This window comes from Microchirus variegatus (genome assembly GCF_963457635.1).
Source record: "Microchirus variegatus genome assembly, chromosome: 16".
NCBI lineage: Eukaryota > Metazoa > Chordata > Actinopteri > Pleuronectiformes > Soleidae > Microchirus > Microchirus variegatus.
Window position 1 is genome coordinate 14,569,017 of NC_139817.1, and position 18,845 is coordinate 14,587,861.

General features: G+C 37.5%; 1 protein-coding gene across 1 annotated transcript in view; it reads left to right on the forward strand.

Moving 5' to 3' along the window:
- Positions 1 to 18,845, forward strand: part of nup214 (nucleoporin 214) — a gene marked incomplete at its 5' end in the record, with an annotated part of 63,112 nt that overhangs the window by 19,950 nt on the left and 24,317 nt on the right. The window contains 4 exons of the mRNA XM_083903082.1: positions 161 to 313; positions 2,225 to 2,396; positions 3,711 to 3,856; positions 4,412 to 4,445. Of these exons, the coding sequence (XP_083759208.1) occupies positions 161 to 313; positions 2,225 to 2,396; positions 3,711 to 3,856; positions 4,412 to 4,445 (505 nt within the window). The remainder of the gene's footprint in view (positions 1 to 160; positions 314 to 2,224; positions 2,397 to 3,710; positions 3,857 to 4,411; positions 4,446 to 18,845) is intronic.

Consider the following 18,845-nt stretch of genomic DNA (forward strand, 5'->3'; position numbering starts at 1 on the left):
ATTTTGTTCTCCTTTAAAACTTGGAACCTTATCAGCTTATATATATATATATAAAAAAAACCTATATTGTGGTAAGAGTTTTTTTTTTCCACACCACCCAGCCCTACCCATAAGTTGTTGTGCTCTTGTTGAAGTTAACTGTAAATTATCACTTCTCCAGGTGCCAACAGTCTTTTTGGCAATAGTGGTGCCAAGGCCTTTGGTTTTGGACAGTCCTCGTTTGGTGAGCAGAAATCCAGTGGGACCTTCACCACTGGTGCAGGGAGCGTCGCAGCCCAAGGCTTTGGCTCCTTCTCTTCTCCGGCAAAACCAGGTACAACTTTTTTTTGTATTCTTAGGATACTGTTTTTTTTTTTAGATAGCGCCAACTTCTACTTTCCTGTCAATGCTTATCAGATAGTTAAAAACAATATAGCAGCCAACTTTTGACATTTATTTCTTTTTTATTTCATCCTTATCTCCTCACCTGAGTGGGAAGATCAGTACCTGCCAGTATTGCTGATGCAATGTCAAACTCTCAGAGCTGTTTACAGTGGCATGAGTCAAAGTTGCAGTATTGGATGAATATTTTTTACATTTAAATTTTAAAAACATGTAATTTAAATAATGTGATCTTGAAAATGACCATTGGAAAAGTAGATTTAAATCTGTATACACAATATACAAGACCTAGAACACTAATCCCACTGCTGCAGTTTATATTTTCTCATAAAAGGAGAACATTACAACTTATTCAATTCAATTCAAATTCAAAAAATTTAATTGAATTTAATAAGTATATATTATATCGAACAATAGCATGACCCTGTCTGAAGTGAAACCCTAATTAATTTTATTGGTAAAAGCCTGTTTGTTCTATTATTTCATGTCAAATAATATCTGCTATTTTGCCAGGTTTATTCAAGACATTCTTGAGCATTAGCTACACATGTTGTTAAAGTCATTGACAGCTTCTTACTATTCCTCATATAATCAGTCCAATTCAAATGCCAATGATGACAGAATTTGACGGACATAAAAACAGCAAAGCTGGTGGTGCCCTGGGGCATTTGCACAGTCTTGTTTGTGCTGTGGTTCTCTCTGCACTGCCGTTTCCTCTGTCTCGGTTATTTGTTTACAATTTGTATTTATGTCAGTTAGGCCGTCTCCCTCGCTAGTTATTGTTAAACTGTTCAAACTCTCAAAATAAGACATTATGAATTAGTCATAGGCATTGTTGGGGAAATTCCAAACAAGGCTTTTTAAGTTGTCGTAAAGTGGAGGAAAATTCCTCTCTAAAATTATTTTGTTTGCTCCTATACACCCAAGCTCATAACCTGGTTAGGGTTAGTATGTGTAATATGAAATATTGTGTGTAAAAGAAATTCCAAATGGTTTTTTGAGGTTTCTAGGTGTAAATTTAGTTTCTTCCTGTCATATTTTTTATTTAAATAATAACAGCTGCCACAGCCATCCAACCTGACCCCACTGGGATATTGGTACCACTCAGCACACTAATGCCCTATCACTGGCCCACGTACAGGGAATGTAATCTTATTACATTAGCTCAATCAATTATTTACTGGAGCATGCTGGTCGTCAGGCTGTAATTTCAGTCTGCCCTTTTTCCCCTCCCACTGATGCCTCTGAGGCTTTGAGCTTGTGTGAAGTGTTCATCCTCTCGTTATTCTTCCTCAGTGTATTGTTCCAAAATGCCAATATACTGTACACAACAATACTCATTAGAAATGATGACAGAAAAATCCATTTAGTTTTACTGTGAACCATTAACTTGTTATTATGCTGTAAATAAATCTTTCCGGCTCTGTTTCAGAGCACATGTGAAATGTGTGTGTGCTAATATTTACCCTGGAGTGTGAGCGTTATCTCTTCACGCCTATGTCTTTTTCTCTGTCCCTTAACACTGATGAAAAATCAGTGCAAAAGAGCTAAATCTATAGAAATGCGCCATGACTCAGCAGTTTTATTTTTTCTTTGTAAAAGCAGCAATGAGGACCACATACCTCACTCTTCATGTGCCACTGCCTTCTGTTCCACGGCTTTTTTATTTATTTTTTTAATCTCTGCTAAAGATGTTATCTTTTTTACTCGTATTTGTCTGCCTGTGAGCAGCATATTTTTCTGGGGATACTGTATTGGTTCTGGTCCTATGAAGAGATTATTTTTTTAGCTGCCTTGGTGGTGGTTTGCACCCTCTAAGTACTGTCTATTTTCCTCTCTACAGGTGGATTTGGCAGCCCCCCGGTGTTCGGGAGTCCCCCTGCTTTCGGCGCTCCCCCAGCATTCGGAGGTGCAGCAGCATTTGGCGCCAGCCCTTCCTTCCCTAACACCATGGGCTCCCCGGCTAATAAAGTGTTTGGCGAAGGAACAGCAGCTTCTAGCATGGGTGGATTTGGGTGAGACATTTTTGTTTATATACACTACCGTTCAAAAGTTTGGGATCACTAATGTCCTTATTTTTTAAGGAAAAGCACTTTTTTTCAATGAATATCAGAAATACACTCTGTACATTGTTAATGTGGTAAACGACTATTCTAGCTGCAAACGTCTGGTTTTTAATGGAATATGTACATAGGTGTATAGAGGCCCATTTCCAGCAACCATCTCTCCAGTGTTCTAATGGAACATTGTGTTTGCTAATTGCGTTAGAAGGCTCTTGGATGATTAGAAAACCCTTGTGTAATTATGTTAGCACAGCTAGAACAGTTTTGCTGGTTCTTTGACTAAATTCTTTGAATAAAAATAATTATTTCTAATCTTGTCAATGTCTTGACTATATCTAACACAAAAAAAATGGATAGGTGACCCCAAACGGTAGGGAATGTTCTTTGTCTTTTTCCAGGATTGTGTACACGTTATGTTAGGCAATATGAGACATATTATGGTCTAAATGACACTTACTGCACAGTCACACATAATGTTACTGAACAGCTACATTCACCACATTTTTAAATCCACTTGTATCATTAGTGTTTACATGAAACGGGTTGAAAGCTTTGGCAGAGCTGAATAGTGACAAAATGTTTCTCATAATCTTACAGTAAATCATTGTTCGTGATATTTAACCATTTGTCCCAATAATTTAAGCTCTATTGCAGAACCTGGGATGATATACGTTTGCAAGATAACAAAATTATGATCTCACTTCTTGATGGTTTTAAGCCGTTGTTGCTGTATGAAGCATGTCTCTGAAGCACTCCTTTGTGGCATAAAATGTGAGAATCCTTTATCAACCATTCTATGATCAGTAAACTGTGTGCATGTCATTTTTATTCCAGCGCACATAGTTGTGTACCCAAAACTGCAGAGATTATTCCCCTCAGATAATCTCACTCTGAGGTCATGCTGCCTGCAGATTAAACTGGCCCACTCATTCTCCCTGTCCCTGTCCGTCATCTGTCTTGCTCTTCCTTTATTTTGCCAATTCTCTCCATTCAATGAGTGTGGGTCCTGTAGAAGGGATTTATTGCTTAAACCCCATTCTTTCATGTCCCATTTGCCATGTTTATTTGGATGGAACTAAAAAATAAATTGATCCTGAATGCAATTTATTTCTCTCATCTCTCCTCTCGCTTGCAAAAACTTGCCTGTTAAACGTTGTCCTGGGGCATCATTTATTTTGTCTCAATAGACCCACTCAGTATCTGTTTGTTAAATGTTTTGATTATACCATATCACTACATCTTCTGTCTCTGCTTTTTTACCCCCAGGTTTTCCTCACCTGCACCCGCTCCGTCCTTTGGCGCTATAGCCAATCAGGGTGCTCCCTCATTTGGGAGCATGGCGCAGCAGAGCCCTGGGTTTGGAAGTCAGCCCAGTGGTTTCTCAGGCTTTGGACAACAGCCACAGGCAGGAGGTGAGACGACTATTTTAGTTAACTTAATGTTTTAATGCCTCTCTGAAAGTGACTGGTCATTACATTTTCTTATCCAACATATGCTTATCTTTCTTTCTCTCCATCTTTGTTTGATCATCCAAGTTGGGTAACACTTTAGATTAGGGAACACGCATTCACCATTAACTAGGTGCTTACTAATATGCATATAAGTCGCATACTAGCCCTTTATTAGTAAATATTTAGCACGTGTTAACAACTTAAGTTAGAAAAATTCTAATTAATGTCGTAATAGAGGTAGAATAAGGTTATGTAGAATAAGGTGTTAATACATGCTTAATGATTACTAATAAAGGGCTAGTATGCTACGTATATGTTAGTAAGCACCTAGTTAATTGTGAATGTGTTCCTTTACGTGTTGCTTTACCTGTGTACAAACACAACAAAAACGAAATGTCAAACAAAACTAATTGGATAATCATTGTGATATTTTATTTCTTCCACTCTTTTCCACATGTATAATATATTTTTTATTGCGATAATCACCCAATTAATGCCTTTTGTTTTATTCTGTAGGATTCTCTGCAAACACCTTTGGGTCTTCAAACCAGTAAGTGCATATTCCATACATTTAGTGTTCAGTTCAAAGTCGTCTGTCTTTTCATGGTGTATGAACTGATGAGTAGGCAGACCCAGATTCTGCTGTTCCTTCCCTGCAGCACTGTGCTGTGCCTGTGGTGCTTGAACACTGCTGTAGCTAACATCTTTTCTTCCACAACACTGCTCCTTATAGAACCTTTCCGGTTCAGTGTCACCTCATATGCAACTCATTTGCTTCCCATCCTTCATCTTTTCATCTGCTCTTTATTCATTTGGAGTCTGGTTCTGCTGTATTATGTTATTTTACTCATTAAAATGCATCATAAATAAATACATAATTAAAAAAGATGATCTGGTTAATATTGCAATAAATTAAAATGCAACACATAGTTAAGACACAGTACCTTTTTATGTGTTGGCAGGTATAATTCATTATTCTGATCCAGAGTTGATGCTGTAGTATCACTCTCCGACTAATTGCTCTCTTGTGCCAAGTTTTCCATATTCATGCTACCGTCTCTTCTTTTCATTCCTCAATCCCAGTTCTTACCTCTGCCTCTCCTGTGCTGCTTCTCCCTCCATTTGCTGTCATTTGTCATTTGGCAGCCAGTGTTCCCAGGGTGTGTTCCAGTCAAATAGACATTTTTAAACTATACAGGAGAGTGTGGAGACCAGGCTTGCCATATGAGACACATTCTCTCACCGTTAAAAAAGTATTAATTCTTTCACTCTTTCCTCCTTATGTTTTTTTCCAGTATTTAACTTGCTAACCTTTACATATTCTATGACTGGGTTTCAAAAACAACAACAAAAGTATCATATTGTGTCACAGTTATAAAAACAATCTTGCAAATCAGCGTTTCCGCAACGTGTAGCTTTACTAAAACCTTTGCAAAAAATATTCCAATTAAAATAGCTGAATATTCTTAGATGAAAACAAGTTGGGCTAATAATTAAAAATAATACTTAAATTGCAAAAAAAACATGCTCAACCATGCATTTACCTCTCTGTATATGTGGTTTGTCTTCAATTACTGCCGTGTAATTACACGACTGGTCATCATATACACATGGCCTCAAAAAATAGTCAAACACAGAATTGAGCTGCAACTAACGGTTATTTTCGTAATCTATTAATCCGTCAATTTCCGTTGACGGATAAAATCCGTTTGGTCCATAAAATGTAAGAAATTGTTAAAAAAAAACGTTGATCAGTGTTTGTCAAACCTGGAAATGACGATGTTCTCGAATGTCTTTGTTTTGTCCACAAACCAAAATGATTCAGTTTTAATGATTTCTTTGTTATGTGGAGCAAAGAAACAAAGATATAAATATTCACATTTAAGAAGCTAAAACAATCAAAAAAGCTTCAAACCGATAAATCGATTATCAAAATAGTTGACGATTAATTTAGTAATCGATTAATAATCGATTAATTGTTTCAGCTCTAAATATCAGCGTCCTGTGTAAACCAACAGCAAACATATTTGTATGTACGTGTGTGTGTGTGTCTGTGAGTGTGACACCATGAGAAGAAAGACTGACGGCTGTTTGAAACCATGACATACAAGAACGTAGCGATTAGAAAGTTAAACAGACTCGTTGTTGACTCAAAAAGCAAATATTCATGTAGGCTCAGGGCGTGTAGCTACACACACACACACACAGCCAAGTATGTCTCCTTGACATGGAAACCAAATGGAAAGTGACTGCTGAGCATAATATTGGGACTGTGGTGGATATTAGTAGATAACAATATTTCTTCTTCTTTTTTTCTTCTTGCTGTATCCCCCCCACATGCCGTGGGTGTACCTGCTCTGTTGAGAGGTTTTGTGGCACATGCGTATCCTAGGACTGAGCTCACTGTAGTAATAACAGTCTCATGCAAACGTAGCATGCAGCACGGTCAAAATGTCAATCAACCCCCATGCTTCAACAATCCAAACCAAATTTTTATATTTTAGTTTTCAACAAACGCTTGTCAATATCAGTTGCAACTGTGGTGGTTTAAAAAACGTACGCATTGTTGGTTATACAGGTAACACTTTAAAATAAGTACACACTATTAGCATTAGTTAAGCATGAATACATTTTGAACTCATCATTTATAACGCATGAATACTCATTAGTATGTAGTTTATAAACACAGTTATAAATGTTTTGCTCATGTGCTGAAGTGTTGGCATGTACTGAGCGACTGCTGGACACACACAGAGAGGTGAGAGGGCAGTCCCAAAGAGCTTGTTTGTCAGAGGTGGATGCTGAGTGGCTGCTGTTCCTCAGCTGATTGGATGAGTAAAACATCTATAACTGGGTTTATAAACTACATACTAATGCGTATTCATGCTTTATAAGTTATGAATTCAATATTTATTCACGCTTAACTAATGCTAACAGTGTGTACTTATTATAAAGTGTTACTGTTATACACATCCTTTCAACATAATCCATGTTTGCTATAGTGATCTTTTTTAATCGTTTATAGAGGTACTTGGGTAGTCTTAACTTGTAGCACAGATTCACACATTGACAACTCTTTCATTAAATCTCCCTTTCTGCTTTGTTTGTTGTCTCTTCTTCCAGATCAAGTTCAGAATTTGCCGGGTGGAGAAGCTAGTTTTATTAAACCTCCATGAGCCTACACTATTTTCTACAATCAAGTCCTTTGTGCCACACAGTGAGAGGAAGGCAAGGGGAAGACTGTGTTGCATTTGGGTTTAAGTGGGAAATACATTACAAAATAGATTTACATGCATTTGCTTCACATAAAACTCTTTTCTTTTTTTCTTTTAATGTTTTAGATAAAAGTGACAAGTCTTCAAGTAGCTTGCCGAGTACAGTTTCCATGGTTTTAATATGTTGAAAGGACACAGGAAAACAATTGTGAAAGCATACAAACAGAAGACTGGTCTATGTGGTACTGGGGAAAAAATAAAAATGATAAAATACCACCCATATGTAGTGTGTCTTAATGATCCTCAGTATCACATAATTAGTCATAATTCGTAGTCCATAAAGATGTTGCCTTTTAAAATGTCCGCTTCTGTACTTTAAAACCACACCACAGTGTGTTTAAAATGCTAAAATCCCTACAGCTTTACTTTTTCATTTGAATAATGGGAGACTGGTGTTGTCAGCATAACTTTATATATAATCAATCCATGTCTATCTTACTGTCTATGTAGTTGTAAACAGAAAAGTATTGATAATCTACACCTATGTGGAATGTACTCGCATCTGACAAACCCAGCTTTGTAAAATGGTAATTTTGATTTCAAATTAAAATGGTTATTTTTCATAAAAAAAAAAGAAAAAAAGTTGCAGTGAAAACCTATTTGATGTATTTTGTTGTTGTTGTTGGACACTGGAAATAAGCTAATAGCAGACATTGTTTACTTGTCTACTCTAAATGCTAATTCTCAGCTTATTTTTTGAACACTTTGAATTATCGCTCATTCATTTTGTTTTGCATTTTCACAAAAGTTTCCAGGCAAGTGAGTTGTAATGGTTTATTTATCTTGCAGAGAGAAAAAAATACACTTGGGAATCCATGTGAGCAGTAGCTTAAAAATCACAGAGCTATTTCAAAAACCTTCATCCTCATTCTTGTCTCATTAGCTGCTGATGCTGGTTAAAAACACTGCAATGTCTTTGCTTTATACTTAAGGAGGATTATCTGTATCAAGTTAAACCGTGTGATTTGAGATAGCATGAAGAATAGCATAGCAACTAGCCCTGGGCTGTGTTCATAGATGGTTCATTAATTAATGCTAAAATCCCTCTTGATATGCAGCTCACTGCTCCATCTTCACTTAGGAATTCACTGAACACACATGCGGAGCTAAACTGGGCTGTGGTAGAATGCTGATGGATGGATGGGGGGAGAAATGGGAGGGGGGGATCTATGGCGTGTATCAGTGCCTTGATGTCGTGGCATGCGAGTTACATTTCCGACTTCTGACTGTGTTGGAGCATGTCGCCTTATCTTGAGTCTCTCTCACCAAAGGGGATGGTGGAGGTCCTGGTTCGCTCTGAAGTGGCACGAGAATGTCGGGGTCATGGTGTGACCCACTGTAGACACCTGCTGAAATGGTCCACTCCACATTCCCCAGCAGGACTTTTATAGATATGAACAGTGGGACAGAGCCACTGGGTGACTTTTAAAATAAAATAGGAGGGCAACAACTCAATGGCAATATAAATATATCACGGATATAGTTTTTCTCAATGATAATATTGCGATTAATCTGACAATTATTTTCTCTATTAATTGTTTGGTCCATAAAATGTTGTTTGTCAAACCTGGAAATGACGATGTTCTCAAATGTCTTTGTTTTGTTCACAAACCAAAATTCAGTTTTAATGATTTCTTTGTTATGTGGAGCAAAGAAACAAAGAAAATATTCACATTTAAGTTTTCTGAGGTTTCAGCTTCTTTAAATGTGAATATCCTCTGGTTTCTTTGCTCCATATAACAAAGAAACAAGGAACATATTCACATTTAAAGAAGCTAGAACAATCAGAAATCTTGTTTTAATAATGAAAAAAGCTTCAAACCTTTGACGATTAATTTAGTAATCGATTCATAATCGATTCATTGTTTTCAGCTCTATCTTTATCTCTAAAACTCGATCCTTAACTGATATATTGATATTAATTAATTGCAATTACATTTTTGGATATTTCGCCCAGCTCAACAACAAGTATTTTATTTTTTAAGCAAAATATACTCTTGATTATTCTTTTTTCACTTGTATAATATTTGATTAATATAGTCTAATGCAGGGGTCTCAAACTGGCGGCCCGGGGGCCACATGCGGCCCCCCAATTGATTACTTGCTGCCCCTCACTCAATATAATGTTATGTTAAAACATGGCCTACGACCTCACCGTCTTTTAAACACAGTGTGTAGCTGAGGCACAGCTGCCAGAGGGGTGATAGAATATGATATATGTTTGTTAGCAATGTTTTTATAACAGTAATAATAAGACATTTGGTCATAATTATCCCATTATTAAAAGTATCATATACAACATTCAATTACATATATAAATACATTTCTTCGGGCCCGAGCCACGAATGGCAGTGGCCGAAACTGCTCCTGGTACGAATTTCAATTACAGTTGTCCACACTATTATTTATGTAATTTAAAATAAATGTCTGTTTTTGATATAAATAGTATTATTAAGTATATGAAACCCCTGCTCTAATGATATCAGATGAAGACGATAAGGTTATGAGCACTTACACTATCGTTCAAAAGTTTAGGGTCACCTATACAATTTTTTTCTGTTTTCCATTAAAAGTCACTCTTTTATTCATCAAGAGTTGCAAAATGAATCGAAAATATAGTCAAGACATTGACAGAGATTAGAAATAATGATTTTTATTCAAAACAATCATTTAGTTTCATTTTATTTAATATAGTTTGCAGCTAGAATAGTAGTTTACCACATTAACAATGTAAAGAGTGTATTTCTGATTCATTTAATGTTATATTCATTGAAAAAGAAAAAGTGCTTTTCCTATAAAAACAAAAAAGGACATTTCTCAGTGTCCCCAAACTTTTGAACGGCAGTGTCTTTTTCTCGCGTCACTCCTCCTTTGGATGGAAACTGGCACGGCAGTCACACAACTCTGGAGGACAACAGTTGTCTTCATGGAATCCAGATAAAAATAGCTCAGTCCAAACCCTCCCTCACCCCCTACACTCCTGTATTCTCTGCCCACTCCTCCCACAGTGAGCGATGATTAGCAGCTCTTGAGCACACTCGCCTCTGCTGACATCTCTTTGTGTGCACACGCTGGACATCCCAGTGTGTGCATCCTACTTCTGCGAGCACTGTGCTGCCTCTGTGACGTCAGCCTAACATACAGAGCTACTGTGGACACAGAGAGCACGCTACCATTTTGCCTAATGGGTAATTTTGTCCGCAAAGATAATCCAAATCCAATAATCCACTAACAGGCAGGAGAGACCTCGCTCCCTGTTTCCCTTCTCGCTGCACTCTGCTGACTTGGTGGTGCACTGCAGATGGATCGCTTCTTCTTTTTTTTTTTTTGGGAGAGCAGCATCCTATGGAGCTCGCTGCTGTAAAAACCGATCAAACAAGATTTCTTTAAATTCTCGCAAGCGGTTGTCGGTGAGAAGCCTTTTTGTGCCGAGCAAAAACCTTACATTTATAAATTCTAAATAAAGCAAATCGATAAGAGTCGTCTATATCTGTGTAACAAGGTGGTGCTGCGCTCGGAAACCCCATAGTGAAATATCTAAACTATTTGAAGGAGAACCATGAAATGTACACGTTTGGGGTCAGCTATTCAAATTTTTTGTGTGTTTTCCATTAAAAGTCACACTTTTATTCGTCAAAAGAGTTCAAAATGAATAGAAAATAGAGTCAAGACATTGACGAGATTAAAAATACTGATTTGTATTCAAAATAATAATTTTGCCCTTCAAGTTTGCAATTGCACAAGGGTTTTCTAATCATCCAATAGCCTTCTAACGTGATTAGCAAACACAATGTACCATTAGAACACTGGAAATGGGCCTCTATACACCTATATACATATTCCATTAAAAACCAGACATTTGCAGCTAGAATAGTCATTTACCACATTGACAATGTATAGAGCAGGGGTGTCAAACTCATTTTCACTGAGGGCCACATCAGCATAATGGCCTCAAAGGGCCAGATGTAACTGAAAGACAGAATAAATGTAACTAAATGTAAACGCACCCTCAGAAAAAGACCGCATCGTTTTTGGTTGTGGCTTTTGTGAACACATTCTGCTGCGATCGCAGTTTGCCTTTTAATTCTTTGACAATTTGTTGTTGTTTTTCTTGAAGGCTAAATTTGGCATACTTGGCTCCTTGTTTGGTGTCAAAATGCAGACGCCAAATCCCATCTTTCTTGAAACTGCCTTCCATCTGCATCAGTTTTTGTCTTCCTGGACATTTTGGGATCATTTGTGGATATTTCAATCTCAATTTTAATTTGTCGCATGATGCATATACAAAGTTACACTGCAAATGAGGGGCGGGATGCCGTCACTTCACGAGTAACACAATCGCCATGCATTGTGGAAAATGTAGTTTATGGTCAACACACAGCATAGGACTCACGGGCCACATAAAATGATGTGGCGGGCCACTTCTAGGCCCCTGGGCCTCAAGTTTGACATGTGGTATAGAGTGTATTTCTGATTCATTTAATGTTATATTCATTTTTAAGTGCTTTTCCTTCAAAAATAAGGACATTTCTAAGTGACTCCAAACTTTTGAACAGTAGTGTATGAGAAGTGACAGTGAGAAGCAGACTGATCTATGAATAAAGTATGATATTTTTCGTCCTTCAACTAAGTCCGCCTCGTCCTTTAACTACCAACCTGCCTCCTTGCTCTTGTTCCCTTTGTCTTTAACTCACTCACCGGGGATCATGCAGTTCATTGTCATTGACTTAACATCCTGATACTGTGAAGGAGCTTCATGGCAAATGTATTGATTTCCATAAAGCTGCGTTTTTGCTTTGTGAAATATACGCATGTGAAATCTGTCGCCAGTTTACACGATGGTCACACAACAAGAACAGGTTGCAGTTTCAATGATTACTTTGTGTGTGAATGGATTACTGAGAATGGGCTTAAAGTCTTATCTAATAGACTCGATCATGGGTGTCAGGAATTATGCCAGGAGGACGTTTTTGGAGAAAGCAGCACTGGGAGGCCTCGAATAAAAACACAACACATTTACCAAGACAACTACTTCTCTCTGTACTTACCATAACATTTTTTTACTCTGTTTTATCTCAGGACCTGCTGCTCTAAACCTAATAAACATTAGAGAAAGAGAATTGAAAGAGTCAAAAGAAACCCTTTCTCCAGATTAAGGTTGGACCATATATGGTCAGGTATCCGATGAAACATTTTCAAAATCACTCTGTTGATAATTATTATAATAAATGATGCATGGTTAAAGACAGATGAGTGGAAGTTGAAGAAACCAGTAAATTGTGGTTTAAAATGTTTTTATGGACAGAAAAACTTTCATTCATAAGGTACAACATTCACGCGTGTCACACATAATATCCACATGTCACTTTGGTTTATAAGTTATAGTGTGATATTTACCATTATCCAATTATTGCCCAGCCCCACTTCAACCATAACCATTGTGGTAACACCAGTTCTGAAAATGAGGAGACCGCATATCTTATACTAATAGAAAACACATTAGATGACTATTTTTTCTCTGAATTTTAATTATTTATCCGTCTGCTCTTCACTGTTATAATGAGAGCCTTTTATGGTCTGGCAGTATTTTTGCTTCTTCAAGCTGCTTTCACCACTAAAGTGAGAGACTGTCATTTGTTTACACTCAAGTGCACTTGAGTTTAACCCTTTGACCTCTCTAGAAAATGGGCTTCTCTCTTCTTTTTTTTTTAAGTGTTATACCTGAGCAACAGCTTATTTCCCTCTGAATTTCCCACGCAGGTGAGCATTTTTTGACCCCAGTTTGCGCTCTCGTTTCCCCCGGTCATCACTCAGACTTCCTGCTTTGTCAGTAATGATCCATAATCTATTTGTCTGCAGTATGCTTATCTATTAGTTATATCTGCTTTGGAGCCTGTTATTTTAATAGTATCCTTTTAAAATGTATTGCTTTTTGCCTTTTTAAATGTCAATGATCACTAACTGCAGTTACTTCTATTCTATGCTGAATCTTAAGACTTGGAGTTTCCACAAAGCAAGCATGTTGAGTTAAGATGCATGTTAAACGACGCTGGTGTCAGGAGATGTGTCGTGCTGGGCTACAGGAATTATCTGACTCGCGTTATCTCTCTGTTATCTGTAATTATTATTGCTTGTTTGTATATTGATTTGTTTATCTTTTACTTCAGACAAAGTGTGTCATAACTACAGCCTGTGTCATTGTTGTATGACACACACACACACACGCCCATCTGCATGCTTTTATTTTGATAGACGTGAAGCCATATTGCCAGAAACTCTTGGCAGACGTCATCGCTGCCATGTGCTCGCTAAGCTTTTTACACCAGTTACTTCTGTTTTGTTTCTTATGTTTGAGCATTCAGATTAAATTTTTTTTTTTTTTTACCAATGATGAAGATGATGTTTATTCCTTAAGTTGTTGATAAATGGGGGGAAAAAGTGTGACAGATCAGTGGACTTGTTTAATGCTACTTAGTGACTAAAGCTAAGCTAAACTTTAAGATAGATGGATAACATTACCTGCAGAAATCTGAATAATTAAGTAAAAATCCTTAGTAACAAAACCAAATTCTCATTAATGGCCTCATGACTAATAAAGATAATCGTCTTCTAAACCTTGCTCTCTCTGTAGATGCTCATGACGGGTGGTTTGGTGTGACAGACGTGTTCATTGACACTTGTGTTAGTTTTTGAAAGTTCATGACATTCAGAAAATGTTCAAATGAAGGGGAGACCCTCAGTCAGGTCTTAACTTATGTTGCAGAAGGCGAATGACACATCAGCACAGCCGCTCTGGAGAATCCAGAGCGGCTGTGAACAGAGAACTATCGACTGTTCACATGAGGTCTTCATTTTAACTTCTCACCCTCAAGTGCAACTTATAATTTTTGTGAAGGCCTTTCCCCTCAGGAGTTACCTGTGATCTCTGGCTTTATTACAAAAGCCTTTGTCGGTGTGTGTGTGTGGGTGGTGTTGGGAGCCAACGACATCACATGATGTAATTACATTCATAGCAATTAAAGGTTGCCTATACTGAAGAGCCTCTGCCCCAGCTGGTTCGATGTTCATTGTTTAATAGCTGTCATTAATGGAAAATTGCTCAATTCTTTGTCATGAGCGGTTGCTGTCCTCAATCAAGTTTTAGTTGAACAGTCCGGATGGAATACTGATAAATATTTATCAATCTCTTATATAATGTTAGGGCTGCTGTGGTGTTAAAATGTAGCGTAATGATGGTTTATCGTACATGAAAATAAGTTGCAGAACACTGTCTGCAGTAACGGATTTCAGTCGGACTAAGGCAATAATTTGGTTTTCTTGATGTCATTTAAACATCTTAGTCGGACTGCAGTCGAGCTAGTCTTTGTCAGACTAATATACCTGGATAATGTGAATCATAGTCCGATTAAGCCTGCATGTATAGTCGGACTTGGTGTTATGCGCATGCATTAAAAATGTCCTCCCCAGTCTTTGACCCAAAAATAGGAGTAATCATACCGAGAGATACAGCGCCACCTATGGAGGCAGAGTAAGACGTAGACAGCCAATACATCCATTTTCCTCTCTGCGTGTATACTCAGACTATGGCCTTCGTGCTGTGTCTCATAGTGTCTCTATCACTCATTGCAGAAGCTCAGTTCATGTTTGTTTTTGAGCTTGTCATAAATCATCAGATATGTTGAGTGAAAGGTAATTTGAGAGAAGAGGAAATTTTAACACTGACGTTAAAATTTGCTGTCATGCTTTTGTACATTGGCTTTTGTTTGTGTAAACATGGTTTTAAACTGCATCCTATCTGCTATTTAAAGATGCTTGAAGTTGACTTGGTATGTCCATAGGCCTTGCAGAAAACCTGAGCCTGGCTCTTTACAACAGGGAATCAAGTCTTATGGCTATAGGGAAATCTGTTGCTGTCATTGCTCCTCCTCTAATTTATTCTGTTTTTGTCGAGTAAGGATCTAACAGGTTCGACAGGATATTACATTCATGAAAGTGCACAGGGACTCAGTGTCAGCCTCATCACACTTTATCACTTCATGAAAGACGTATAAACAGCACAGTGCCTCCAGTCTACACGGTATACATCCCTGGACTTTATCCATACTGCATTAAACAATTATCATAGCAAAGGTACAGCAGCTTCTCTCTCCATCAGCTTCGTTGAATGTAGGGCTTCAACTAACGATTATTACAAATTATTAAGTTTTAATGATTGATTTCTTTGTTATATGGAGCAAAGAAACCAGAGGATATTTACATTTAAAGAAGCTGAAACCTCAGTTTCCCTTGTTTCTTTGCTCCACATAACAAAGAAATCATTAAAATTAAATCATTTTGGTTTGTGGACAAAACAAGACATTCGAGAACATCGTCATTTCCAGGTTTGACAAACACTGATCAACATTGTTTTTAACATTTTATGACATTTTATGGACCAAACAAATAATCAAGAAAATAATCGGCAGATTCATCAATCACGAAAATAATCGTTAGTTGCAGCTCTTATTCAACTAAGGTTTTGTTCGAGATGTTTATTCGCTCAGAGATCACTGAGGTGACGGCATCTTTTACCTTGGACTTGGAGGGTTTGGTGTTCCTCAAAATGCTTGGAATACATAAACACTCGAATTAGCCCAAACAATAACCATGTTTTCAAGGCTGTATACTGTGGAGTGGAAATACCTCACAAGTGCGTTCCCCTCCACCCTAACCTTCAGAATAAAATACGAAGCAGAGAGCATGACTGCACCTCACTTCAATTTAGAGATACGCTTGGATAACTACTCTGAATATCTGTTTTGCTAAACTCTCCCTCTCCAAATGTAGAAAATGTAAAGGTTGCTCCCAAAGAACTGCATGCGTTTGCAAATTCTCGATGAAAATCAAGGAGGTGCGATCGTGACAGAAAGTGTAAGCCAAGTCCTGCTCCAGTTTAAAAGGTCACGCAGAGATCAGTCTTATTGAGCCAGAAGAGGGGAGCTGGTAGATTTCTGTGGTTTAGTGGATAATAATAGCCCTGCGGTATTGAATGGTGTATATACCTGCTTCTTAATGAGTCAGGGTAAGAACCAAGTGGAGAATATGAACTCCTATTTCGTGCCATGTTGACATATATCAAGTGGAAGTTCACAGACATCGCCTGCAATCAAGCTCCTATTGGACGATACTTATTTGATCATTATTTATTGTCTATTTTCTTCTAAAGGGGAACACGATATACAATATTGTAGAGCTGAAACAAAATCGATTTGTAATCGATTACTAAATTAATCGTCAACTATTTTGATAATTGCTTTATCATTTTGATATTTTCTTCGTTTCTTTGCTCCACATAACAAAGAAATCATTAAAAATTGAATTATTTTTGTTTGTGGACAAAACAAGACATTTGAGAACATCATAATTTCCAGGTTTGACTAACAATGATCAACATTTTTTTAGCATTTTCTTCTGTGAAAATAATCGACATATTAATCGATTCTGAAAATAATCGTTAGTTGCAGCTCTACAATATTGACATCGCGTATAGACGAAGAAACAAACAATTAATTCTGGGAAAATGTTGACCTTGCGTTGTAGGCTCATTTTCATATACACTTCCATTCAGTTGCCTCCTAGTGGCTATAAAATATATTCTTACTTCCTGTTAAGCTTCAACTGACAAACTAGAAGAATTCTCGTAACCTTAAGGTTGGACGGTGTGTTTCCAAGAAAGTGATTGTGAGAGCTTTTGCGATCCTAAACAGTGGCGCCGGTGGAATTTTAATAACGTCTGCGGCCAAAGATGCAGTCTTGCAGTGATTAGTCGGAATTACTAAAAGCGGGACAGGTGTGAGTATGAGTGCAGTGAGACACTGAGGACATACCCCTTGACTCTGAGCCATGTAAATATAGCTGTGAATCTGCGGTGCAGGAATGCGACCAGGATAGCATAGATTGACACTAGAGGTCTGGAACTGAATCCAGCAAGTAGACGAACTGTATACACAGCTTCTGGACTCAGCCGTGTGATATGGTGGACAATTGCAAGCCATTAAATCCTTATATACAGTTACTACCATTTTATTTTTTTAATCGGTCCCCGTATCCCCTCAGCCTCACTGTCAAACAGCGTTTACATACTTCTCGTTGGAGACACTCGAGGCTAAATCCCAAACTTGTCTTAAAATTTATGAGTCAATGTCCCTCTGTCATTATATGCACTGAGTTGATACTGGGAGGAATAGTGACTATCCTGCTTATGTTGTAGTCTGGAGATTAAGGGTGAATTCCAATTCCTTGCTTAACCCTCAATCTCAAAAATGCACGCTCCCTCTAGTGCAAGTGCTGCCCCGATTCTCAGAAAAATTAAGTTGAGGGGTAAGTTTAAGGGCTGTATCGCCCTCAATATTGAGATTTTCCGAGACCACCTTTGGGAGCAAGGGCTAACCAGAATGCATTGCGTGTTTTGCCATAACAAAGATGGCGCAGAAAGCAGCAAAAACGGGTAATAATTAAGTAATAAATAGTAAATAATTAATAGAGATATAAAAATTATGAAAACCATTGTATTAACTTAGTTTAGGCCCATATTATGGATTACTGACGTCATTGTTGCGTAACATTTATTTTTATTTTACGATCTTTTGTCAATAGCCGACCGGTGCGGACAAGCCATCGTTTACTTTTCAATAAGCCGTGGTGTGTGGTAACTGTCAGCTGAATATGTCCGTAGTTGTGGTATTTGTATGAGTATCATCTTCTAACTAACTGACAACCTAATAACTTGACTGACAAACAGATCGAAGTAAATAATCCTGACGTAAATGTGTTCTTCTTCTTCTTTTTTGGAGTTGACAGACTGGACGTGTTGCGCCCCTGTAAAGGGGGTGATAGAAAAGAACGACACACACACAATGTGACTCTGATCGATCCACTATCACAATGTATTTCTTTATCAACATGGTCAGTTTTACAAAATGCTTCACAACAGCATCACTTTGGTTAGTGACAACATTTGCAATAACTGACTATCATTTTACTCCTGAAGAAATACCCAAAATTACTCTTATAATTAAACGGAGAGATAAGTAGACTCAGTCATTAAATGATGTCATCAAAATATAACGGGATGTCTTTAAGCAAAAAATATGACTTTAAATGACATATAAGTCAAAGTAATCAATGTAGACAGCATTTTAAACATTGCACAATAAACATTATCTATTAACAAGTACAATCCTTAACATAACATGCAATGTGCATGAAAAGAGTGACAATTATCTGCACCAGCACGAGTGCTGCTAGCAACAAGCTATGCTAAATAGAAGTTCACTTCTACAGCAACTTAATTCCAATGTCTTATTGAAACAACACATATATTTTACTCTGCAGGTTTGTATAACATTTAAAATGCAAATACGTGATTTACCACGCTTAAACCTCTGTTCTTACCTGTAAAGGGGGTGATAGAAAAGAACGACACGCACACGATGTGACTCTGATCGATCCACTATCACAATGGACGAGCAAAAGCCACACGCTTCCCCACACAGGCTGAACCAGACATCAATAATCAAAAACCGATCTATATTTTAACTATACTATTTTCCAAAGTAAAGCTTACAGAATCAAAAGAAAACGCATACAAATCACACAGTGCATTCTCCAAAACATTACAGAACACATTTTAACAA